General features: G+C 39.6%; 2 protein-coding genes across 3 annotated transcripts; one reads left to right on the plus strand and one right to left on the minus strand.

The window, feature by feature from the left end:
- Nucleotides 1-141: 141 nt before the first annotated feature.
- On the plus strand, nucleotides 142-9,115 carry pole2 (polymerase (DNA directed), epsilon 2). The gene is made up of 19 exons (XM_061795422.1): nucleotides 142-274; nucleotides 680-780; nucleotides 1,609-1,684; nucleotides 1,782-1,859; nucleotides 1,992-2,085; nucleotides 2,182-2,256; nucleotides 2,710-2,793; nucleotides 2,920-2,976; nucleotides 3,059-3,107; nucleotides 3,977-4,049; nucleotides 4,859-5,031; nucleotides 5,912-6,001; nucleotides 6,081-6,135; nucleotides 6,237-6,296; nucleotides 7,807-7,884; nucleotides 8,371-8,479; nucleotides 8,562-8,738; nucleotides 8,838-8,905; nucleotides 8,978-9,115. The coding sequence occupies exons 1-19, from the start codon at nucleotides 204-206 to the stop codon at nucleotides 8,994-8,996; spliced, it is 1,587 nt and encodes a 528-aa protein (XP_061651406.1). The 5' UTR covers nucleotides 142-203; the 3' UTR covers nucleotides 8,997-9,115.
- A 171-nt stretch (nucleotides 9,116-9,286) lies between these two features.
- On the minus strand, nucleotides 9,287-24,314 carry LOC133488026 (ribosome quality control complex subunit NEMF-like). 2 transcript variants are annotated; one of them, XM_061795421.1, is made up of 32 exons: nucleotides 24,101-24,311; nucleotides 23,938-24,006; nucleotides 22,433-22,535; nucleotides 21,973-22,098; nucleotides 21,633-21,781; nucleotides 20,800-20,867; nucleotides 20,618-20,707; nucleotides 20,475-20,548; nucleotides 20,326-20,396; nucleotides 18,455-18,530; nucleotides 18,240-18,380; nucleotides 17,415-17,623; nucleotides 17,150-17,329; nucleotides 16,585-16,648; nucleotides 16,427-16,515; nucleotides 16,249-16,352; nucleotides 15,682-15,744; nucleotides 15,507-15,619; nucleotides 14,831-14,888; nucleotides 14,702-14,760; nucleotides 14,181-14,301; nucleotides 13,083-13,314; nucleotides 12,952-12,994; nucleotides 12,830-12,879; nucleotides 12,200-12,338; nucleotides 11,885-11,962; nucleotides 11,605-11,799; nucleotides 10,769-10,804; nucleotides 10,440-10,546; nucleotides 10,301-10,344; nucleotides 9,557-9,636; nucleotides 9,287-9,493 (listed from the first exon to the last, which is right to left on the minus strand). In XM_061795421.1, exons 1-32 carry the CDS (start codon nucleotides 24,157-24,159, stop codon nucleotides 9,416-9,418), a joined length of 3,168 nt encoding a protein of 1,055 aa, XP_061651405.1. In that variant the 5' UTR covers nucleotides 24,160-24,311; the 3' UTR covers nucleotides 9,287-9,415. The 2 variants fall into 2 exon arrangements, 1 of the variants encoding a protein (XP_061651405.1); XR_009791531.1 differs by lacking the exons at nucleotides 9,287-9,493; nucleotides 9,557-9,636 and having other exon boundaries at nucleotides 10,322-10,344; nucleotides 10,669-10,804; nucleotides 24,101-24,314.
- Nucleotides 24,315-24,656: the final 342 nt, after the last annotated feature.

The following is a 24,656-nucleotide window of genomic DNA, read 5'->3' on the forward strand; positions in this document are numbered from 1 at the left end:
ATCGAATCTACTTTTTTTTCACATGATTTTCATGTAACTCCTAGCTCGCTTGACAGAAATGTATTATCAGTAATCTATTAACTGTATTTCGCCGCAAAAAAAAGCTATACTCTTTTGGAAGTGACGACATAAATATTAAGCGGAAGTAAAACATTTGGCGCCAAAGCTTGAGAACTGACCAGAAGTCCATAAAGTCAACAAAGATGGATGCCGCCCGGAAAATGAAGTCCAGAGTTTCGACAGACTTCAAAATGCGGGGACTCATTCTCCGACCGTATGTATAACCAAGTCGTTTCTAGTGTTAAGTATCTCATTTTAGTTGCTGTTGTGACGATCATAGTTGTCTTCGCGACGTTTATTAATGACCACAAGTAATCATCTATCACAAGAGAGAGGCTTAGATAGCTTTCCAACTCCATTTTGCTCTTTCTCCCAACTAAGTGTCAATTGACTGCGTAATATGGCCTTTTATTTTAGGTTCACTTCACTGTTACCACAAAATCCAAAGTATCGAATCTTCAGATTCCCAACGAAGATAAATGCCCCACTCTAATAATAATTAGCAGATACATAAATATCAAATGTGATGAAATATACCCCCACGGTAAGCGGATCTATTGCGCATTTTGTCTAAGCTGAATGTTGCTAAGTTTCCTGGCTTGTTTGAATCTTGTCCAAGTGAGGCCACCAAGTACCTGATGGAGGTCCTGGAGTCTGTCAAGCCCGGTGAGCTGGATGACATCATCGAAAGAGTGCTGGATGCTGTGGAGAAGCAACCATGTGAGGCGTTTTTATTATAATGTACGTTATGTTTGCACATTGTTGTTATGATGATTGTTTTATTTTAGCAGCTTCCGTAGTTCAGTGTACTGTTTACACCAACAACATGGCCGCAAAGGGAGAGGAGTTGCTAAAAGCACAGTCAGTGTTGCCACATCGGCAATTTGGACGCAGTGTTTAGTGACTTTTGATTACCACTCTGGTGACTATTTTTCAAAAGAGTTATTGGCCACTTTAATTCATGCTAAGAAACAGACAACACGAGCGGTATTGTTTGCATGTTGTTTTTGTGAATGACAAGAGCGAGATGGAAGGCAATCACAGTCCATTGCTCTGAAAAATACAGACGTACAGTATATCATTCATTTATACATTGCAGTGATTCAGAAACTTTTGACCTGATGAATGTGCTTCCAAGTTGTAAATATTACTTCTTAGCGTTCGCCTTGTACAACTCAGTTTGACAAATCATTTTATGATGTTCACTTATTGACGATTGAACATTTTGACAAGAGGAAGCACTTATTTTCACTATCTGTAAAGAGAGAAAATAATTACATTATTTCTTTGGAAATTAAAATTGATTCAAGTTTCAAGGCTTGTTTGCTATCAGGAGAAGTAAATCAAATCCCAGAAGGGAAAAAACTAATTCTCCAAACTAGTTTTGAAGAAGTAATTATCATTTGCTTTCTCTGTAAGTGAAGGGGGAAAATAGTGTGAAGTAGGATTTATGGGATTTTTGTGGAAGGAAAAAAATGGATTTTATTCTAAGGCCTTATCACCCGCACCAATTGTTGTTTCCTGTATGCGATGGTGGTCGTCCAAAAGTGTCTTCTAGCATGATCGAGCTATCGGTGGTGGAAAATGCCGTGCAGGACTGCTCTCAATCCTGCGATGAGGCCGTGTAAGTAGCTCTGACACCATTGACCACGATAATGTGTCTTTTTCCTAGTTTAGAATGTGACATTTCTCACTATTTGAGGCGTTGGACTCCTTTCCAGAAGTAACATTTTCAACATCATCGGAGCGTTCGACGTGCCCAGATACATTTACAATGCGGAGCGCAAGAAGTTTGTCCCGTAAGTAAACGTCATTGTTTTCTCTTTCTCGTTCATGTCGAACTGTAGAGTAGAATCGCTAAAGACGACGGAAAAATAAGAGGAAAATAGGCCTGTGACACAATTAACGGATCCAGCTTGTGTTGTTCTCAGCATCAGTATGACCAACCATTCGGCTCCAGGCCTGTGCGGCGTCGCCAGAGACAAGGCGGAACTTTTTCGGGAGCGCTACACAATCTTACAGCAGGTTTGTTTTTGGACTCTTTTCACTCTTGTTGGTATTCCTTTTATGTGGTACTTATATTTTCTATTTTATTTTATTTTTTAATGTATTTGTTGACAGCGCACACGTCGACATGAGCTGTTCACCCCGCCTGTCATAGGAGCTGCTGTAGTGCATAATCAAAACAAATTTCAGGTATCCAATTTTTTTTTCTTTTTATTACTTTTTTATTTATTTATTTATTTTTAAAAGTGGATTTCCTCACATCGTCGCTGTTAGGTGGAAACCCTGTGTAGCTAAATTTGTTTTTGTCACAGATTGATACTATTGGTCAGTCCCTATGTGTTCTGTTATTTTAAAAAGTTATTAACCAAGTTCAAGTGTTGAAAATAGCTTGAGAGCAAAAGCAAATCTCTTAACTCTTGTTTAAACTCATACATTTACTCTAAAATAAAAATTATATATTAGTGCTTGGACTCGGCCCCCTAAATCCCCAATCGATATTCGTATCGTCTTTGGCGAGCGATGATCGACTCAATTCGATCTCTTTTGAAGCAGGTCTTGCTGTCAAAAAATGCAAACTCCACGCTGGCTGGAAACATCTTGTCGACTACCAGCTTTTATTTTTTTCTTTCTTGTTTTGTGCAGCTAAAGACCATCGAAGCTTTACTTGGCAGCGCATCCAAACTGGGGGGTGTGATCGTACTCGGCATGATCACACAACTAAAAGAGGTGAGGTGGCAGGCGGCATGCGTTTGAGTCCACTTAGAATCACGAGGAAGCGTTGGTCTTGTATGTTTGTGTGCGTCAGTGTCTAAAATGTCTGTTTTTTGTTGTTGTTGTTGTTGTTTTTTTAAGGGGAAATTCTACCTGGAAGATCCAACCGGAACAGTAGAGCTCAATATGTCCAAGGCAATATCCTTTCATCTAGTTTTAATCTTTGAATTGATTAAAAAAATAAAAATACAGTTGCTATTTGCCTTAATTCAGCTGGCACCAGTTTCATAACGGCCTTTACACTGAATGCAGTTTTGTACTGGCTGAGGGTAAGATGAATAAATTGTATTGTTGTAGCTACATAGTTGGCAATGGTGTATTGTACAACTGCCTTAAGTGTTTTTAAGTCAGCGGGGGTTGGATCCAAGTTAAAATTGCAAGGGAAATATGGTCCAAATGTCTAACCTAGAAAATGTGTGTGTATACAGTAAACCCCTCCATCCCGGAGTTACGTTCCAAACTGTCCCCCACCCCATCCACAATAAGGGAAAATCCACGATATTGAAAATATGAAACAACAAAAAGATTTATTTTTTTTAAATACTTGAAATTGTTTTAGGGTGTTCAAAGACACTTGGAAAACAATGCATACACATTTAAACACAGAATATATTGAAAGAGGGAGAGTGCAAGAGCAATGTATACAAAAATGGTGAAAATGTCCAAAATTAATAACATGCAGTACAAAAATAAATAGGTGCTTGCATCCCGGAGAGACTACTTGTACTATTAATTGCCTTAACTGTATCTTTAAAAAAAAAAAAAAAAAAAAAGTTTTGCTTTTCTAAACCTACGCAAAAATAGACACATTTATTCCAAGCGACAATACATATTTGTTCACGTTCATCTTTTGTGTCCTTAATTTTTACATTTGTCCACCAGGTGGGGCTACTATTTCTAAGTATGCAGCAACATTTCTCTCCTTCCAATTTATTTTTTTTTGCAAGGATGCCTTACTAACTGAAATAATGACCGGTATCCATTTATTAATATAATGATGATGGTCAATCTCTGATCAAATGCAATGACCTTTCGACCTATAAGGGTCCACTGTAATATACCCCTCTCCTGTCGCATAGTTGTGTCTATATAAATACAGATTGTGCTAAATATTTTGTCTTTACCTCGTTTCTTTCAGGCTGGTACGAGGACTCGGTGTTCCACGTCAACGGGTTTGGCACTCCGCCGATAGAGCCTTCATCAGCCACAAGGTAAAATTAATAACCACTGATTTGAGATTTCTTGAAATGTAAAGTGCATTATAAATAAAATTCAGTACTAATATTGTTAATATTATTACTTATTTAATAAAACATTTTTAATGTGCTCTAACATTCAAAAGGCGGCGGTCACTTAGAAATATATTTGCTTTCCGAAAGAAAATAGCAGTTTTTTTTTGTTTAATAAATATACAATTACATTTTAAGTGCCCTCAGTAAATATTTTTATTTGTATTATTCCCCTTTAAATTAATGCAACAAATAAAACTGTTTTTGTGAATGAATTTTATTCTTGCATTATGCATACAAACACCCAAGCCCACATGGGTTTATAAAACTGCAAATAATCCAGTAATTCATTCTTATTTTTAAATTGTATTACAGTGTCTGTAATTTAAAAAATTTGCGAAATGCAAAAAAAAAAAAAAATATATATATATATATATATATATATATTTATATATATTATTTATTTTTATTTTTTTGCGGTAGAGCAATTGAAAAATTATTGAACGAGATAATTAAAAAGTGAATAATGAATTAATCAATTTTTGGGAAAACTAACTGCTTGGGTAATGCAACAAATATTCCAGGACTCTTAATATACTGCAAATACTCGGTAGGCCAGTTTAAAGTACAGAAGGAGCACCGTTTATAACCGGTCGTACTTTTTCCACCCCCGAGTTAAATGGCTACAAATTCACTACGGCAGTGAATTGAGCAATGTGATGATCACGCATGTGTTGTGACGAGAGCATCCCGTGTCCTCACGGTGCGCTCGGTCCCACTTCTACCGCCAGGGCTTACTTCGGCAACGTGAACTTCTTCGGCGGTCCGTCCACTACGTCGGTGAAGGCGTCGGCCAAGCTTAAGCAGCTGGAGGAGGAGAACGAGGACGCCATGTTTGTCATGGTTTCCGACGTGTGGCTGGACAGCGTGGAAGTGATGGAAAAGCTCAACCTCATGTTTTCAGGTGCACACTCTTCCCAGCGGCTCCGTTCCAATAAATGCCCTGACGCAATTAATATTTTTATTAATTAATATGTATTTATTTTAAATAAACGAATCACCCCAACTTTGGGAGTATTTCGAGACACGAGCCATCACTTGGTAAATTGTGTTTTTGCTTTGTATTGCGAGCAAAAATGATGAGTCGGGTTCAGGCACGCCACCACAAGATGCCATTTATTTTCAATATGTTGTGAATTAAAATGTTTATTCATTCATTCATCTTCCGTTTCGCTTAGTCTCACTAGGGTCGCAGGCGTGCTGGAGCCTATCCCAGCAATCTTCGGGCGAAATGGGGGGGGGGGGGGGGGGGGGGTTACACCCTAAACTGGTCGCCAGCCAATTGCAGGGCCCATAGAAACAACCAACCGTTCGCACCTACGGGCAATTTAGTCTTCAATTAACCGACTAAAATGTTTAAGTTAGATTTTTATTTTTTATTTTTTTAAATCCTTGAAAATGATATATATATTAGTTCTATGCATTAAAATTTTTTTTTACAGATACCTCGTAATATATAACATTTTTAAATGTGGGTTTTTGTTTCAGATTCAGGTTATCACTCACACACACTGTAAAAATGTTTTCTATTTGGCTGAAAATCATGCGGCATACTGTTTGTGTTTTCAGAGGCTATTTTTAAACAACAACAAAATCTTCATTGCGCTTAACTTCTATGAAAATGGGTCGCAACAATAAGAAAAAGCCCAACCGTCCCAGGTTAACAACATTGAGAGCCACTGTTATCGAGTGCTAATTTCTGCAGTAAAGTAAATCCACCGGATACTCTCTGAGGATATATTTATTAGTTTACTTTATAGCGATTTTAACATTGTTGTCATCAGGCTATGCCGCAATGCCGCCCACATGTTTCATCCTTTGTGGAAACTTCTCTTCTGTCCCGTATGGAAAAAGTCACATCAAATCGCTCAAAGGTTAGTTCTTCAACTCTTTTTTAAGTTCCAATTAATTGAGAAAATACAGCATTTCACATCGATATTGTTCTCCTTTTAGAGTCGCTCAAATTGCTAGCTGACAACATATGCGCACATCCTAACATACACAACAGGTATAGAAGCATTTTCAGTCATGCATGCATTTTTTTATTTTTTATATTATATACATTTGCCTCATTGTCTCACTGTTATTTTCCTCTTCTGTTTCCTACAGTAGCCGGTTTGTGTTCGTTCCCGGCCCTGAAGATCCAGGCCCAGGCACCATCCTGCCACGGTATTATTAGTAATAAAAAAAAATATATATATATATATAATAAATCTCCATTAATTAACGTGGCCGTTACACATAAATGCCAAAGCAACAGGTTGCAACAGAACCCCTGCCCTTTCATTTTAGTTGATCAGAAGCCTGAACTGAAGACAATTTCCAGAAAAGGCGCAAAATACAGTAAACAAAGCAAATGGGGACAAACGGAGTGATAGTCAAGTAGTTTCTTCTCCCACTGGATAAAACTGTGGGTAAGAGCTCTACATCGCCCTGTTCAAATGCGACCAAAAATGAGACCAAGATAAATCATTGCAAAACCTTTTCCTCCATTAATATGACCTATAACCTGTACGACTCAATTGGGCAAAATCTTTCAGAGAGGGGAAGTAAAAAAACAAACTGAACTAATGTGGTTTCGTAAGTGTAAGTTCCACCAAAATTGATGAAAAGATGACAAACTTGATCAGGGAGACTGTCGAGAGGTCAACGGCAACATTGAAAGAGCTGCAGGAATTTATGGCAAGTACGGGCTGTTTAGTAGCTGTGGCAACAATCTCCCAGCTTGTCTGGGGTAGGGGCAGAGGGACTTGTTGGGTTGCAAGATGAAAGTCTTATCTGACACAGAAAAACATAAAAGCCTTTTTACATTTCGTCAAAACACACTTGAAATCTCCCATCTGCATGTGTGAAAACGTGTTGTTTTCCGATAAATCCAAGGTTCCAAAGGGTATGTTTGGTGCAAACGCAACAGTGCTCGTCACCGAAAGAACACCATACCTACAGTGCAGCATGGCAGAACTGTTCCAAATGCAGCACAAAACTTTCAGGCCTCTGCTAGAAAACAACAAAAAAATGTGACGGAAAGGCCGCTAAAACATCTGAACTTCATTTGGTGTTAATTAGAGGTGATTTAAATGGTGGCAGGTGTGTGCCCACTCCCAGTTAACATTGTTGAATGTGACTAGTTAATTCTAAACAGCTACATCCCAATTTATAAGCAGGTGTGCACACGTTTAAATGCACAATTATCACAGTTATGTTTACGTCTTTCTTAAGTTTTTTTTCTTTTCAATGCATTGTTCAGGACTTTGGCAGATATAATCAGTATACTCACCGGCATATATTATTTATCCTCTGTGAAGAAGGGCTAATATGACTCATATGGAGAAGCAGAGACAGGTACTGTACATTACAGTACAGTAATGTATGTCTTATACTGCCCTTAGTTGGCCAAGGCAATGCCAGAATCAACTCATTTCAATTACTGTCGTACTTGATTTTCATTTGCTTGTATGGCCGAGAAGTGCTTTTCTTCCAAATATTGACTTTACTAGTCGACTCATAAGACAAAGTTTGTGATAGCCTTAGGTCAAATTCTGAAGTTGTAGTTACATCGTCGCTGTAGGAATGGAACTCCGACAAATGAAAAATGTGTCCGTTTTTTTTTCTTTTATTATTATTTGCCTGAAAACAAGTCCAAGAAATTGACGACTATCGAATTATGTCCTGCCCACAGACCTCCACTGGCTGATCACATCACTGAGGAGTTCAGAGAGAGGGTTCCTTTCTCCGTGTTCACCACCAACCCATGCAGGTAAATGTGCAGTGGACTAGTTCCAACTGTAAACTTGTAATACAGAACACGAGACCTGAATAAACAAAGGCTCACTGAGGCTCAGTGTTTGGCCAAATGACTAAAAAGTAATTAGTTATATTCACCAATTACTTTCTCAGAAAATTATTTGAAGGACCTTCAAAAATTTAGCTACCAGGGAAAGTAATAGTACCTTTTTGAAAATTATTTCTTATACTTAATAGCTAAAGCAATGCAATTAGTAGTGCCATTTATCACTTCGGAAGATAAAGAATATATACGCGAGTACTGTTGTATCTGGTGTATGCATATGTTACAACCGTTCGTGTTGAAATAAGTTATTTAAAGGTTTATGATTTTTGTGACATTGATGCTAGTTTTGATAGCCCATCTATGACTTTTTGCATTGTATATTAGCGTTAAGCGAGCAGACTCTCGTATAACAACGTTAATGTGGTTATGGCTAAATACGTATTTCTCTATCAGGATCCAGTACTGCAGCCAGGAGCTCATCATCATCCGGGAAGACTTGGTCAACAAAATGTGCAGAAACTGCGTGGGCTTGCCCAACAGCAACTTGGACATTCCCAACCATGTGAGTCTTTTTCTTATTTAAAAAAAACAAAACAAAAACAAACAAAAACCACATCCCACTTTGTCACTGTTGCTGTTGCCAGTTTGTCCGGACCATCCTGTCCCAGGCTCACCTGGCCCCGCTGCCTCTCTACGTTACTCCCGTGTTTTGGGCGTACGACTACGCCCTGCGCGTGTACCCCGTCCCCGACGTCGTGGTCTTTGCTGACAAGTGCGACCCCTTCAGCATCACGCACTCCGACTGCCTTTGCGTCAACCCGGTATGCAAGCTTACCGGGTAAAATACTCATTTTCAATCCTGTGATGTTATTGACGATTTTTTATTCCCCCCCCCCCCCCCCCCAAAATCACTAAACCAGGGCTCTTTCCCAAGAAGTGGTTTTACATTTAAGGTGTACTATCCATCCAACAGAACCATCGAGGACAGGTTGGAACTTTTCTGTACATTTGTTGTATTTAAACATTACATTAAAACAACATTACTCTCATGTCTCCACAGCAAACTTCAAGGACTTTAAAAGCGATAAGGAGAATGTTTTCTTTTCACTGTACATGAAATTATTATTTGTTGTATTTTTAAGTGTGTTCTGTAATGAATAAATGTTATGGAATGCAGTTGTTTTCTACTTCTGTCAATGCAATTTTCCTAATAGGAAGTGAACCTGTATTGTCCATCATAAAACCTTTATTAGCTGTACAGTAATACTTTTCTTGAGCATGTCAATCAAGACAGATTATTCTTTTTTTTTTTTTTAATATAGTAGTAACATTTTGCTGTACCTAATTTTGTGGCCAGTGAAAATAAAAGGTGGTACAACAGAAAAGGGTTTGTCACTTTTTTTTTGTTGTTCAAAGAATAATTTTGGTCATTAAAGTCCATCTTCATATGTAAAAGTATCCAGAAGTAGATGGTGTTTCCTTTGCGTACGTCAGTGTCTTACTTTCTCTTGGCAGCCAGTAGGTTAGGGGCAGACACTTTGACCTTGCCGGGCATGTTCCTGGATAGGTCGGCGTCCTGCAGCACAAGCAAAACAATTATTTCTGGTTCCAATTCATAAAGCAAAGTTGAATTAGATACCTTGACGCTGCGTAGCAAGTCCTTTTCTCTCACAGAAGCCTCCTTGGCTTTCATGAAGCTCAAAAGTGCAGTGCGGGCGGCTGGAAGGAACAAAAAATAAATAAATCAACCGTCACAGAAATATAAAGTAGGGTTTCAAAATGGTTAGAGTTTAAAATTTAGGTTTAAAGACTGTTTTAGGGTTTCAAAACAGGGCTAGGTTGTTTTTTTTTAAGGATTTCAAAGTAGAGTTTCAAATTTGGATTTAAAGACAGTTTTAGGTTTCCAAATAGGCTTAGGGTTTCAACAACAGGGTTAGGGTTTCAAATTAGGGTTTAAAAACAGGGTTAGGGTTTCCAATTTGGGTTTAAAGATAGTTTTCGGGTTTCAAAGTAGAGTTTCAAGACAGGGTTAGGGTTTCAAAACAGACCTAACTAAACTAAATGCACGCCAACATAAGAGGCGGCAGTTGTTCATCATATTCAGAGGAAAAAGCACTGTCGTCTTGTCATCTGGGTTTGGTCTTTATTTGCATCAGCAATTTTACCTAGCTATATAATCTTCTGGAAATTATTTTCCGACATAATGGAATATAAAGCTATTTATTCCAATGTCGCAAATTACTCTGGAAATTAGGGTCTGGAATAAGTGTGGAATTTTTAAATCTCAAATGTGTCAGAACCCCAAAGAGTCTTGTCTGCCTTATCGGCAGTATAGTGGTTCACATAACGACACTTAAAGGTCGTCTCAAAAAACAGTTCTTACCTTTGCCTTTCTTTTGAGAGCCTGGTGTCAGTTTAACTTTGTGCCTGTAGGTGTAAAAAAAAAACAAATAAAAAATAAACATGATACTTCCCTTACTGCTTGAAACACATTGAGTCCACTGGAGCATGGCGCTACGCACTTGCAGTTGGAGAGCGCACTGTAGGGGGCGCACACGGGCACCGCAAACATCAGCACGTCCTCGGCGTGAGGTTGGCCCGTCAGTGACGTCAGAAGGTTCTCTGCTTCCTGACACACACACACACACACACAACCTGTCACAACAGCGACGCAAGGATTCCACAAGTGTAGTCGTGCTGTGTGGGCTTCCCCCTAGTGGTTGCAAATGCAAACGCAATTACTATACTTACTTTAACTTTGAAGCACAATACGTGTTAGTTTTGAGGTGGAACTTGGTGTGAAAAAGTTTGAGCAGCTAGAAGGAGTTCGAAACGGTGTACATGCGGTCACCTCTGCTCCGGGGTTGTCTGGATCCACGTCGTCCTCCTGAAAGACGACCACAATTTAGTACACGTCTGTTCTAAAATCTGATTATATATTCCAAGGTTGAGTCCTTCTGAAATGGTACAAATTGGAGTTATATATTATTTACAATATGGTAAGAGTATCACAATATTATTAGATTTTTCAGATTTTTTTTTAAAAGACTAACATCACACTATTAAATGACATTGCAATAATTTAATGAACAAGATACATTAAGTTCGAAAGCATAAACTGTCAAAGCATAAACTAACAATAACTGTCAACTAATAATATAAGGATGCTACCGTAATATTTTAACAATAATGTTAATAACGATATCTTAAGAACAAACCCAAGATGTCAAAATGTTCTTTTATAGTTCAAATGTGCTTCTTCCTCTTCATCAACTGCTGTTTACTTAAATCTATGAAGTATTTATACAAAAAAATTTATTTAAAACAATGTATCTGCCTTCGTTCATGCTCTTATTTTTATGTCTATTCACTATTGCGTGAGCGCAAATTTGTAAGAATGTGACATCTATTCGCCAGTTGGTGCTTATTATGCCGCTTTATTTACTAAGAAAACCATACAAAGTTAGTAAACAGCAACGACAAGCTTCATGGGCGCAATCCTCGGATGTTTTCAGGAAATCCCCCCAAAAAAGAGCCATCTTGCTTGAGTTTCCAAACACCGCATTGTGCAAGTTGCTATTAAACCTTATCATATATCGTTGCGCACAAACATCAACACAACAACTCCCCAAAATCATATTCAGTCGCTAATTTAACACACAAATCATGTGATATTGCAGCTAGTACCTTATCGTCTTGCTCTGCAGAAGCCGCCTCCTCGCCCTCGACGGCCGTCTCCTGCGGTTTCTTGGCGGTGGTCACCTCCTGGGGAGTTTTGGGAGGGGGCTTCTGAGGTGGGGGCTTCCTAGGGGGCTCCTCTTTGCCCTTCCCCTTCTTGCCTTTCTTACCCTTGTCCTTCTCCTCCTTGCTCGCACCGGCCGACTGAGAAGACCAGGAGAGCTTGCATGACTGTGTTGTGTTGTGCGTCATGGCATGTGCGTGCGTGCGTGCGTGCGCGCGCGTGTACCCCAAGCAGCTGCATCATGAGCTCGCGGTCCTCTTCGTCCTGGTCCTTGTACTTCTCTTTGATCTTCTTCAGCTTGTTCTGTTGCCAAAACAGCAGCACCCAATGTGGGCGGATCTCATTTCTCTCGATTGCAACGTTGCTCGCTGCTTCGACCGCGACCTCGGACGTTGTTCTCACGCCGCCATATTAATGGAGGATCTCAATTCTCTTAAAAGCGCATCGAACAGACTCCGATGTTTTCTTAGGCTCGTTTGTTTACTGTCATGTGTTGCGTGAAACAGTTTAACTTGCATCTTGTTATGACCAAATTCTCACCTTCTGGCCTCTCTTCAGCGGCTGCTGGGATGGTACGCAGCCACTTTTGGATCCGCGGTCCACTTCTTGTTCGGCGGGCGCAACCTCAGTCTTCTTTTCCAGTTCACTCGCTTCCTGTTTCTGCTTCTTCTTCTCGTCTCTAAGCAAGACACCATAACTCTTTTACACAGACATCCGGCCGTAAAATAAACAGGGATATATATGTAACTAAACGCATCCCTTTTTTTTTTTTTTTCTTTTCCACCCGAGTCCAACTAGAGTCACTTGATTTTGAGCATGGGCAGATACACAGTCCGATCCGATACCTCGGCATTAAGGATGAACGAACAAAATATTTACTTAACAAAATAATTCACACTTGTTAAGACTTCTATTTGAAGGTCGCTCTTTCAACTCTTTGACGGTGCAGTTTAGCGAGCCATTTGGCCACACTGCATACTGTATTATATCAGGCTTTGCAGACTTTTGTTTGTAGTATCTTTCAGCTTATCCCGACTGTCGGCCGTGTCAGGAAAATGTTTCCACATCTCACTCTGTGCCTCTTTTTCCTTCACGGACTGTGGACAAACGCGAAAGCTTTGTGGCCCTTTCATACACAACGACAACTGTACAGGCAATCCTTTGACTCACCTTCTCTGCTTAGCCGTCATGTGCTTCCTCCCTTGCGTGTCGACGTCAGCCTGGAGAGACATTCGTTGTTTAATGCGCCCGCAAGATGTGATTCTGTGAAAAACGTGCCCAAGCAAGGGAACCTGAGAGGCTTCTTCTTTTTTGACAGTGAAGTTCTGGGAGCTCCTGGAGCAACAACAACAAAAAAAAAAACGACTATAAGTTACATATCCTGACGCTCCTGAAAAGTAAAATGTTTTTTCAGTGTTGGTACTTGTTGGGCTGCAGGTGAGTGAGTGTGATGGTAGTGTCGGGGTAGCTCAATTCCTCGCTGGCTTCCCGTTTGGCCTCCTTCCTGTCGTCTTCCTTTTCGCTCTCCGGGTCGCTCCGCTCCAACGGCGTTCCGTCCGTGTCCGGAATCGCCACTGGATCATTTCCGCAGCAGCCCCCTGGCTCAACCTCCTCTTTCTCATCTTCTGCTCCATCCTCAGCGCCGCTATCGTCGCCTACGGAGGTGATCACGGTCATCTTAGAATTGTTACAGTAATGCCTTGTTTATCACAGGGTTTACATTCCAGAAAACCCCCACAATAGACAAAATCTAAAGTAGCGACCAATTATTTTTTTTGTACTATTTATATAAATTGAAAAAATTTACATATGCAATTCAATGTCAGTCAGTGATACTTCAAAGAAATGCAGTTATTCTATACACTCCACACAAACATGCCTATAAAAGGCGGGTTGTGCTCTGCTTGAGTGACGTGAACAAGATCCCATGCGGACATGGGGTAAACGGGATTTTTTATTTTTTATTTTTTTTTAAAGCAGGAGGTACTGTGCTCCACAGTGACATCACGGCGTGTAGGCAGCACAAAGAATCATGGGAAATAGGGCCGGCAAATCCTGCTGTTTTACAGAATTCCCTTCTGGTTCCCTTTTTAACTACACTACTGTAGTTGGAGAAAGCTAAGCTAAACGTTGCTCTTTACTTGCATTTGTTCTTGTCCTTATTGTTGTGAGTGTGTGCATTAGCTATTGGACAGGCTACGTTGGGAATTAGTTTCACGAAATTCTGACTGTGGCTTGTGTGTGAAACAGTGACATTCTGATCATGTTCACCGCATTGCTAAGCAACTTGGTGACTTACCAAATGTATGCGTTGAAATTAGTGGAGTTTTTTTCTGTAAAGTAAAAGAGCCAATTTGTGCTTATGATTCATTGCTGCCACATTAAAGTCATATAGAGAATAATGCTAACTGCACCAGAGATGTGCAGGTATCTGGACTACATTGATCCATTACAAAAAAAAAAACATGACCCTCAACATAGCAAGGGATTACTGTAAACGTAGACAAGTATCAGCGGTTACCGATGAGCTCCTCCCCTTCCTCCAACAACTCGGCCGTTCTGGACGCCCTTTCCTCGACGTCCTCCTCCACCGTTTTCACCTTGCGCTCGCCTCTGTGCCGGAACACGCTCTGCTCATCTACCTGAGAGGGGACAAAATGTGGTCCAAGGATATGAACGTTGTGATCAGAATGATAGTGTGTTTTAAAAAAATAAATAATAGCTTTCATGTGCTTCCAAACAAATACATTGGGAACACTTCACATTCTGTTACAAATAAAAACATGAATAAATGTTTCAGATGTGTTCCTTTAGAAAAAATAAAGAAAATTGAATTTTGGCCTGTTCACAGAACACAAAATCTTCCAGCATGTTTCAGTGTATAGAGTAAATGTTATTTTTGAACAGCCCGATATTATATTTTCTTCACTTTCTCTTGAGGAATAACAAATCTGATTTGTAATCGAATATGCAGTGCAAAGCATCTACCTGCACGGAAACATGACAGCAAGTCCACAGCAGTAGCTTTATTTGATGGTTTACCTTAAAGAGAAAGCCGAAGCCCATAATCAAGTAGGAAGGCGGCAGATAGTTTTTCTTTCCTGAGGAAAACAAAATAGCAATCAGTACCTACTTTGGTGAGTAAAACAAATGTTTTAAAAGTGGTCCTACCTCTGATCATGAAGCTGCCAGTGGTCAGGTACTCTCCTGTCGGCGCAGTCTTGGACACCTAAAACGCAACAGAAACACTTGTAAGCCATAATTAAGATCTGTGTGTCAAGTTCAAGCATTTTTCAAGATGACATTTTGAGCTTTTCCAGCACCTTACGGCATTTAAATATATTTTTGGTTGGTTTGTTTTAATTATCTATTATTATGTTTATCTGGGTATATTACCAACATATTTAAGCTGTTTTCTCAACATAATACCATGATTAGGATTACGATGTAAATTAGCAGGAGAAATATGGAAGTTCATTATGGATGAAATTTGAAATGCATCTTTTTTTTTATTATTTCACAATTCATTTTTATTTTATTATTAAATTGGTGGTAAATATTTTTTCTTTAACTTTAGCTGTATATATTTGTTTTATTTAGTAAACTATTAATACATTTACAACATTTATTTAGACATGGTATTTTTTTGCGGGTTAAAAATATATACATAATTTTGTAAGTTTATCATGGTGTTTGGTATTTTACCTGTACTCCCTACATAATGATTCATTAATAAGCTTTAAATTTGAAAAATAGCATGATTAGTGATTGATGATTATTAAATAGTATGATGAACTATTTTCTTCAATTAATTCAACTGGTGGAAATATTGTTCTCAGTGCCTCACCTGATGATGGTGGACCCACCAAGCACTGGTGACTATCTTGGCGTCCCAGGCGGCGCTGTAGCACACCGACATGGTGCCCGCCTCGGTGAGCGTGCGAGGGGGGACGGTATTACCTGGGAGGGAGGGCGGAGACGAAGACGTCAATCGCTAATGAAACAAACGTGAGTGGACTCACCTGAGGGGTTTTTGATGACACAACTGGTGGCGCCGTGGAGGTCAGCGTGGACATAGATGTCCCCTGCCAAAAAAAAAAAAACTCAAGATACATTTTCTGCTTCAATTCAATGAACATTGTGCTGCTCCTTCCCCTGGCCACCCGAGGGCAGTATAATCCAGAGAGTTCAGCGCTAAGAAAGCAGCAGTAACATAAGATATTCTTCGAAGAGGATAAAGAATATTTGCTTGTGACTATTCTTGCATTATCTGTGTTGCTCCATCATTTGTGTTCAAATATCCATTGCTTGAAGGGTTATAATGCTGCAACACCAATGTTATTTGCTAGCCAGTGTTTGGCCTTTTCCATTATGTGTTAGCGTAAAGCTAGTGGACTTAAAGACAGAGTTAAGTGGTTCTTTTAAACACACAACATGTAATTCTCTTTATTTGAGTCCGACTGTACTGTACTGTAAAACCCATGAAACCATTCATTGAAAATCGGCAATACAGCAGGGGTGCAAATGATGAAGCATGATATAGCAGGGGAACACTGTATGGCGTTAAAGCTGAGTGGAAGCGTCTTTACCGGCCCGCAGATAGCGCTTGACGATCATCTCGTTCTGTTGCTGGTCCCGCCCGGCGATAACGAGATAGTTCTCCGACGTGATGAACCAAAGGAACTTCTCAAACCTGCCAAAGGAGGGAACACATGTCTGAGAGGGCACAGATAATTGCTAAATAAATGGTGTGAAGTGGCCACCTACCAGTAGACCTTCCTGGCCTTCTGAATGGTGGTCACCATCTGGACCTCCTTTAGGGTTTGCTGGGTTTTTTTCTCTGCCGACTTCATCGCCTTCAATTAAGTCGGAAGAGCATTTTCAATCGTCTCACCAAACAAAGCAGGTTAGAAGGCTGTTCTTACCTTATCTGCTGCTTGAACGGTCTTTTGTTCCTTCTTTTCAGCACTGCGCTTGCAGTCATAGTACCTGAAACCAGACATGCAGGCTTTAACAATTGGGGTTAAAAAATAGGGTATATGCAGGTTTAACCCTAAAGCAACCTAGGGACATTTTGTGCCATTCACTTTTTATTTTTAAGCTATTTTTTCATTATGAATTCTTTTTTTTTTTTTTTTTTTATTGTCCTTTGAAGAATTCCTTAAATTACCCTAAAATGGCAAAGCTACACAAAAGCTGACACATTTGTTCCAAGCAACAAAAAAAGTGCCAGTTTTATATTTTTCCACCAGGTGGCACTCCTTTTTCCCATTCAAAGCATGCAAGGAAAGTCCAATAAGGCCAGTTGGGCACAATATCATATCGGAATAGTTTAAGATCAACTAGCTATTCAAGAAGTCAACATATATACAAACAAAATTTGAAAATGTATTACTGAATTTAAGGGAAAGTGTGAAACGGCTGTTGTGTACTGCGATGTGATTGGCCAGTGAACATGCTTGGGGTGTGGCTTAGCGAAAGGTGACTTACTTCTTGGCGTTGGCATAGGCCGACAGGCTGAGATCCACATCAACCAGCATGGGTTTGTTCCTCTGCAGCTTCTTGTTCTGACCTTTGTCTTTATTTTTGTTTTTCTTGCCTTTCTCCGGCATGGCTTCCTTCAAGGCTTCCACCTCCTCCTCCTGTTCCTCCTCAGTGATATAAGGATTCCTAGAAGACGGAAAAAATAAAAAATAAAAAAAATTAAAAGGAGAGCAAGGAGACAGTTTGTTTAGCGTCGACACGTTGGTCTCACTTTAAAAGCATGATGATGTGGTTGGTCTGCAGCTTGAGGTCCTTGATGGTGCACGCCACGGGGTCGCCGGCGGCCTGCGCCTCCTTGACCAGCACGCCGATCTCGGTCCAGTCAACCTGGTTGGCCAGCGCGCTGCGGATCACCTGCAGCGCCCTCTCCACCACGGCCAGGTTCATCTCCACCAGTTCGCCTTTCACTCGGTCCACTTCCTGCCGCGTGACCCACGTGAGAGTAAGACAGAAATGTTAACACTGTGAAATGAGAGGGAGTAAAAACTTTGGACCTCCAGTTTGCTAACGTGAAGGACGCACACGGCTCTTCCTCTCTCACTCTTCTAGGAAATATGACCAACTTGATACACGTTGTGACCATAGGCCAATTGTTTTATTGTTTATTGTTCAGTCATTGGTTAAAATATAGCACTGCAGTTGTTGTTTTTTTTAAAGTGCTCTATGTATAAGATGGAGTTGAGAATTTTTTTTTACTTGGCAGCGACAAAAAATGAGAATTGAAAATGACATTTTGGTATCTGTCCACCAGATGGCGCTTAATTTCCCCATTCAAAGCATGGAGCAACCTTTTGCCAACTAATTCAATAATAAACACTAAAAAAAATATTCAAAGACGCCCAAAAAAAAAATAAATAAATAAAAATAAATATATATATATATATATATAATTAATGTTTGATTCAGCAGCACGGCGGAGTTTGCATGTTCTCCCTGTGCTTCCCTCGGCTTTTCCCCCGCGTACGCCAGCTTCCTCCCACATTCTAAAACATGCATTGAAGACTCTAAATCCCAGGTGTCATCACTTGGCCTTCACCTGAACTTGATGCAAGGCCTCCAGCCTCTGCTTGTGGTCCCTCTTGACGTTCTCCAGCTTCTTTAGGGCCTGCTTCTCCTGTTGCAAAGCCTTCATGTCGATCTTCTGGCTCTCCATCTTGGAGAAGAACTCATCCACCGCCTGACAAGAAAACATTGTGACACATGAGCGCAGTAGAAAACAACAGATGAGATGTGATCAATATCTTTATTTACCTTGTTGAAGGACTCAAACTCCAAGTGAGGACTTTTTAAATGTTGGGCAAAGAGGAATGGATGGAATTCATCATATCTGTAATTACAAATGACTATGCATGAATAATTCCAATAAATCCTAAAATCGCTTTCTTTGCCTAGATTATTTTTAATTATATGTATTTTCCAGTCTAAAATGTAATAATTCTGTCTAATGCCATTTGTGCGATGAATATAAAAATCGTCATGCATTTATAGTAATTATTATTTTTGTATATATATTTTAAAATGCTAAAATAATTAAAATGTATAAATATGCTCAATTTTTACATTATCTAATACAATCTATATACCTACCTATATAATATATAAATAATTATAAATATCTAAAAATATATATGCCAATAACAAAACTATATAAAAATAATATGATATACATATTTACTGTATTGATAATAAATCATAATGATTTTTATTATTGCTAAAATACAAGCGATTAATTAAAATATTTTATTGGTATTATTATTAATAATTACCACCACATAATAAATAATCATTGGATTGCTCTACTGTTAGTTTTTAGCATATTCTAGCTCATCAGTAAATAATAACCGGACTATGATTGCAGCGCATATTTTTAGTATGCTTTTAGCTTTACACGATCAGGATTTTTGGGGCCGATCACCCATCAGCAAGTTTAAAAAAACGATAACCGATCACAAGATGGAGCAATGTGCCTATTTACATGAGTTGTTCATGTATTGTATATACTCGTGTACTGTATACTGTATCCATCCTTCCATCCATCAATTTTCTGTACAGCTTATCCTCACAAGGGTTGCGGACGTCCGGGAACCCATCCCAGTTCCAATTATTCTCCAGTATTTTAGACCAAAGTTAAAACACCAATGACCTCTAGGGGACATTCAAGGATTGGCCACTGACCTAAGTTTAGGTCAAATCAACATTACATGACAGAAATAATGGGTGCTAACTGACTGTAATTAAATTACTTTATTGCAATTAAATTACTTTCATAAATAATGTTAATGACATTCTTACTCTAACTTTCTCACTGTCCCAGCTCTATGGACGGGTGTTGTCCAGAGTTCGAGTCCGTTTGACACGCCCCCCACGCTGCGTTGCTTGAATGCGGCGTGGGGGGCGTGTACATTCTTCAGGTGCTCGATCAAATTTGTTGTGTTGAAGCATTTAGATGACGTTCCCCACGACGTACTTCAGTTGTGGACAGACTGCACATAACTTCAGGTGTTGTTTGTCTGAGACAACACCGCAAAATAGTCCCACACCGACGAAGTGTTTTTTTACCGACAAGATTGAGAAAACTTTATTGGCCGTCAGATAGTTACAGTACTGCGCAGCAAGACACGTGACAAAGCTAAAAATAAACTAGCTTTTGGATTCATATGCGACGAAGACACGGAATTGAATGTCTTGTGTGGAGCCAATCGATGACGTCATCGATCGGATCGGCGATTTATGACATGAAAGCCCAGCCGATCAGCATAAAATGCTATCGGCCGATACCGGTAACACCGTTCAGATCGCCGTAAAATCCAGAATGCATTATTATTATTCATTTAGTGACTGACCTGATTCCATATTACACATTTAAATATTATGTACGTTAACCGATGGAACTTACTATACCCATATTTATCATATTAATATCATTATTATCCCGCTTAACAACTGCACTCCATATACAGTGTATGTATCAATCATGTGTTTTACGGTATAAAGTGTTCTGCTTTACTTACTTTCTTGAAAATGATTGTGTTCTGAGGCTAATAAAGCTTTAACCTTATGTCCTGTATGAAAATATCAACAACAACAAAGTATCCCAGTTACTATTCTGTGCCACGACTTACGTGAGTAGCTCCTCGCTGGCTTTCCCAGGCGTTAAACTCGCTTTCTTCTCGCTCTTTTGAATGATGAAGCCCTTCAACAAAACAAAGCTAATGTTTTGAAACCTCAAAATTTCAGACCCCCCAAAAAAAACTAACTAAAGATGACATACTTTGCCGCTAAAGTTCTCCGTTTTCTCCATGTACAGCTCGGCCATTTGCAGGGCTTCTAGGATTTTGGGTGCGACTGAGACAGAAACGCCCAAAGTCATATTCAATCCCTTCACTGGACACAAATATAAGCTCGCTACAGTACCTTGGGAAGCATCTACCTGACTGTCGACTTTCATTGAGCCCGACAGTCCGGCTTCTATGAAACAGTGTTCTATGAGAGTGGCTCCGTACGCTGTGGAAGTTTAGAAAATATACTTCAGCAATAGGATCACACTAAGACGATTAGGAAGAGGTGACGGTGAATCAAATTGTATCTGTACTTACTGAGGTGAGGGTTCAGCACTCTTTTCACTTGGTCTCCCTTCGGTGCTTTGCTGATTATTTCAGTGAGTCTACGTTCGAGGAAATTGGTTTAAATAAAAAAATATATATATACAGTATATAGTGACGGGGATGAAAATTTTCTCACATCTCATTCAAATCAAAGATGCCTTTATTTTCACACAAAACAATAACATGGCGCTTGTAATTACCATGACTATATATTTTTTTATTAGAAGAAATATTGCCCCCATACAATGAAAAATATGAAACTATTATTTTCTCTATTTAAATCAGATTTTTTTTTTTGTTCTGACTAAAAAAGAAAAAGTGACTGAATTGAGTCTTTTTAAATTCTACAACAATTTCATCACTTACAGAGTGTTTGTGGAATAAATAAATTTGAAGTTTTAGATTTTAAAGTGTCATTTTTAAAGCTAACAGGTGGCAGGCCTTTATTAGGTAGAAAAGACGATTATGCAAAAGTGTTTTGGAAAGTTAGATGATATTACTGGTATATTTAAATTTATGTGACGTGAAAGTAGAGTTTAAAACTACAGAAAAAGGATATCAGGGAGAGTGCAACAGGAGCGGTGTCGCTACCCGGCGCATAAACATGCGACGCACACAAGACAAGATTGTGTAGTGACTACGTGTCACAACCTATTGAATCGCTACATGTCACCAAAGAAAATTATAATTTGATTTCCATAGTTCATAAACACTCCTAATAAGCACTTGGTACTCTCTGCAGTTGGATAAATAAAAAGCTCAGGCCAATCCACAAGGAAATACAGGCGATAAGGACTGAGTGGTCTATGGACCCAACAAGTTACCGTTGTAACGTGATGAGAGGTTCTGGTGGTCTGGCGCTCTCCACGGGGTAGCGCTCCCTCACGGCGATCTTGACGTCTTCAGCCTCGGCGTTGCGAAAGCGAAGCAGGTTGAGGATGGTGTACTCGTGGTCTGCCAGAATGATGTTACCCTGCAGAGTGGATGGAAACACAGCTTGTACGTTACTATAGAGTAAATCAAGATAAGTGTGTTTGATCATATAGCAGGTAACAGGGAGCTTAATACAATGAATATAAAGTGAAACGGCAACTTTTTGGGGGTGAGATGGTGAGGTCTCAAAGGCAACTGAATGGTAATATTGACTCAGCAGCGTGTTCTCACCCGGTCGTAGAGTTCTACAATGAGGTGGTACGCGGCCTCCTCAGAGCCAAACTGGAGGTCAACGATTCTGTCGATGCCGAGCTGCTTCACCTGCGTCAGCCGCCGCGTCTTCAGGTGCTTTCGACACTACAAACACAGTGTGGATTTGTTATCAAAACACACTCGAGCGTAATAGCAAGGACACTTTTGAATGAGTCTTTTTTTTTTTTTTTTTAAATAGACACTGATATTGAAACAAAAACTGGTTAGAAAAATGTTGAAAACATTGTAATATTTTTCATTTCATTTGAATTTTTTGTTATTTAATAGATTTTAAAGACACGCTGATAGTAAGATGTGCAAAAGATATATTTCGAGTTTCTTTGTATTTTATTTATGACGACGACTACTACTACTAATAACAATAATGCTGTTTGATATAAGATTTGCTAAAAAAAAAAAAAAAAAAAAAGGACCTTACTTTCATGGCGAAGCCTGAAGGCATCATATTCTTGGGCCATTCGAAGTCTGTGGAGTGAATCCGAAGGCCGGATTCAAGCAGCAGAATGGCTTTGCTGTCAGGCCTTTTTAAACAAAGTGAAATCAGTGACATTTTACAACATCAGGAACACCTGCATGTACTGTACATCTGACATCTATTCATCCATTTATTGCACTTGTCCTCCTTAGGATTGCAGGTGAGCTGGAATCTATCCCAGCTGACTGGGCGACAGGCGGGGGAATACCCTGGACTGGTTGCCAGCCAATTACAGGGCACATATAACCCATGTAAGGCTGCACAATATATCGTTTGAGCATCGTCATCGCAATCTACGTGTGCGCAATAGTCACATCGCAGGGTCCTGTGCTATGTTGGTGTATTGATATGCAGTCAATCAACTGTAATATGCAAAAGTGACCAGCAGATGGACATAGCACCAATGTTACGTAAATTACACCTGTCAAACAACCTTACACGGAGCAGCCCAGAGTGTTGTACACTTTTTTTTTTTGCTGTCTGATAACTATTAATGAGGAGACGGGAAACAATTACAAGGCTGCATTCATCTATCTTAACAATATGACGAAGGAATGCAAATTGCAACAGATTAAACTCAGGGAGAGGGGAGAGAGCCACAGCATTATTGAAGGACAACCTTCAGGTGTACACAACAAAGTGTTTTGCTAATGCACTGAAATATAGAAACAGTAATGCATACATTAAAACATAGGTGTAACATAACAGATGGATTAAAACAGATGAATTGTTTTAGGAATGTGCCAATGACTCTACAGTATAACTAGCCATGAAAATAAAGGATTTTAACATAATGTCTGGCTGGACTATTGCTCAATACTACAGTTCATTTAAATACAGGTAGTATTCAAACAAATGTAATAGTTTTGTGCTCTAATGGGCATAGTTGTTATAGACAGGGAAAAAGAGAAATGTGTGCCGTTTTTCACGTTACGTGAATGTTATCCTGTACTTTTTTTTAACATTGCAAAATATATCACAAGGTTAAAGAAAATGTCAATGTCAATCCCCCCAATATTGTGCAGCCCTAAACCCAAGGACAATTCACACTCACACCTCTGGACAATTTAGAGTATTCAATAAACCTAACACGCATGTTTTTGGAACGTGAGAGGCCATTGGAGTAAACCTACGCAAGAATACACAGACCAACCACTTAAATATCAACAACATAGACAAATTAACTTTTAGCAAGCAGATGCTAAATGCAATTGGACCCTGTCAAAATATTAGGCACGGTTGTCAGCGTGGTGCAGTGCAGTAACACAACACACCGACGGCATTATTATGTTTTGTAAAGACAAAATAATATAGGTCGTCATTAACATCATAGCTTTTCAGTCTTTGTTGACGTCACTCAATTATGTTGGAGAGGCAAAAGTGCAGTAGTAAACTTTTCTGCACCCACACGACTCGAGTGATGAGTGGATTTAGAAAGCGGTGCTTACTTTTGTAGCCGGATGAGGTACGTCTTGTTGTCTATGTCGTACACGTTGTTCACTCTCATGCCAATGTAGCTGTCACCCATAAGTATAACAAGAGAAATATAGAAAACACGTTAGCATTTTGGCTAGCAGACCCCGGATGAAGGGGAAAACAAACGTCACCTACTTGGCATTTATCTCGGCGATAGCGGCCCTGATGTCCGCCGTGGTGAACCTTGTTTTCATGATGGTTTAAAAGTGTCTTACAAAAAGGAAAAACGGCGTAAGAGTCTTAAGAGCGGCTCGTGCCACACTTGCAGCACGTCGACGATTTAGTACGCATGCGCAAGATCTTTCACGTTGGTACGGAAGCCGAGGCAGAGCGAAATGACCTAAACGGAGACAACAATGTTGGGGACACTATTTAAACTCGGCGCACTACTCCGCATTGGCTAAATCAGCGTCACGTGATTCAAGGACGCCATGTTGTCTCTAATTCCCGGCATTGGCTCGCAATTACCCGCGAACAGTTTTTGGCCTTTTGAAGTGTATTTTTTTTTTGGGGGGGGGGGGCAAGTTACCTGGTTGTGCGGCTGTAGGCTGTTCCACTCATCCCGGACAAGCCGAGAAGATGCATTATTTTCCTAAAAATTCTACAAAGACAACGCCTGTGGGTGGTAAACCCTATATAATTAATTAGTAATTAAGCATAACTGCTTTAAAGAGACGAGTAATAATAATTA

This window comes from Phyllopteryx taeniolatus, chromosome 13, assembly GCF_024500385.1.
Source record: "Phyllopteryx taeniolatus isolate TA_2022b chromosome 13, UOR_Ptae_1.2, whole genome shotgun sequence".
In the NCBI taxonomy this organism is placed as follows: Eukaryota; Metazoa; Chordata; class Actinopteri; order Syngnathiformes; family Syngnathidae; genus Phyllopteryx; species Phyllopteryx taeniolatus.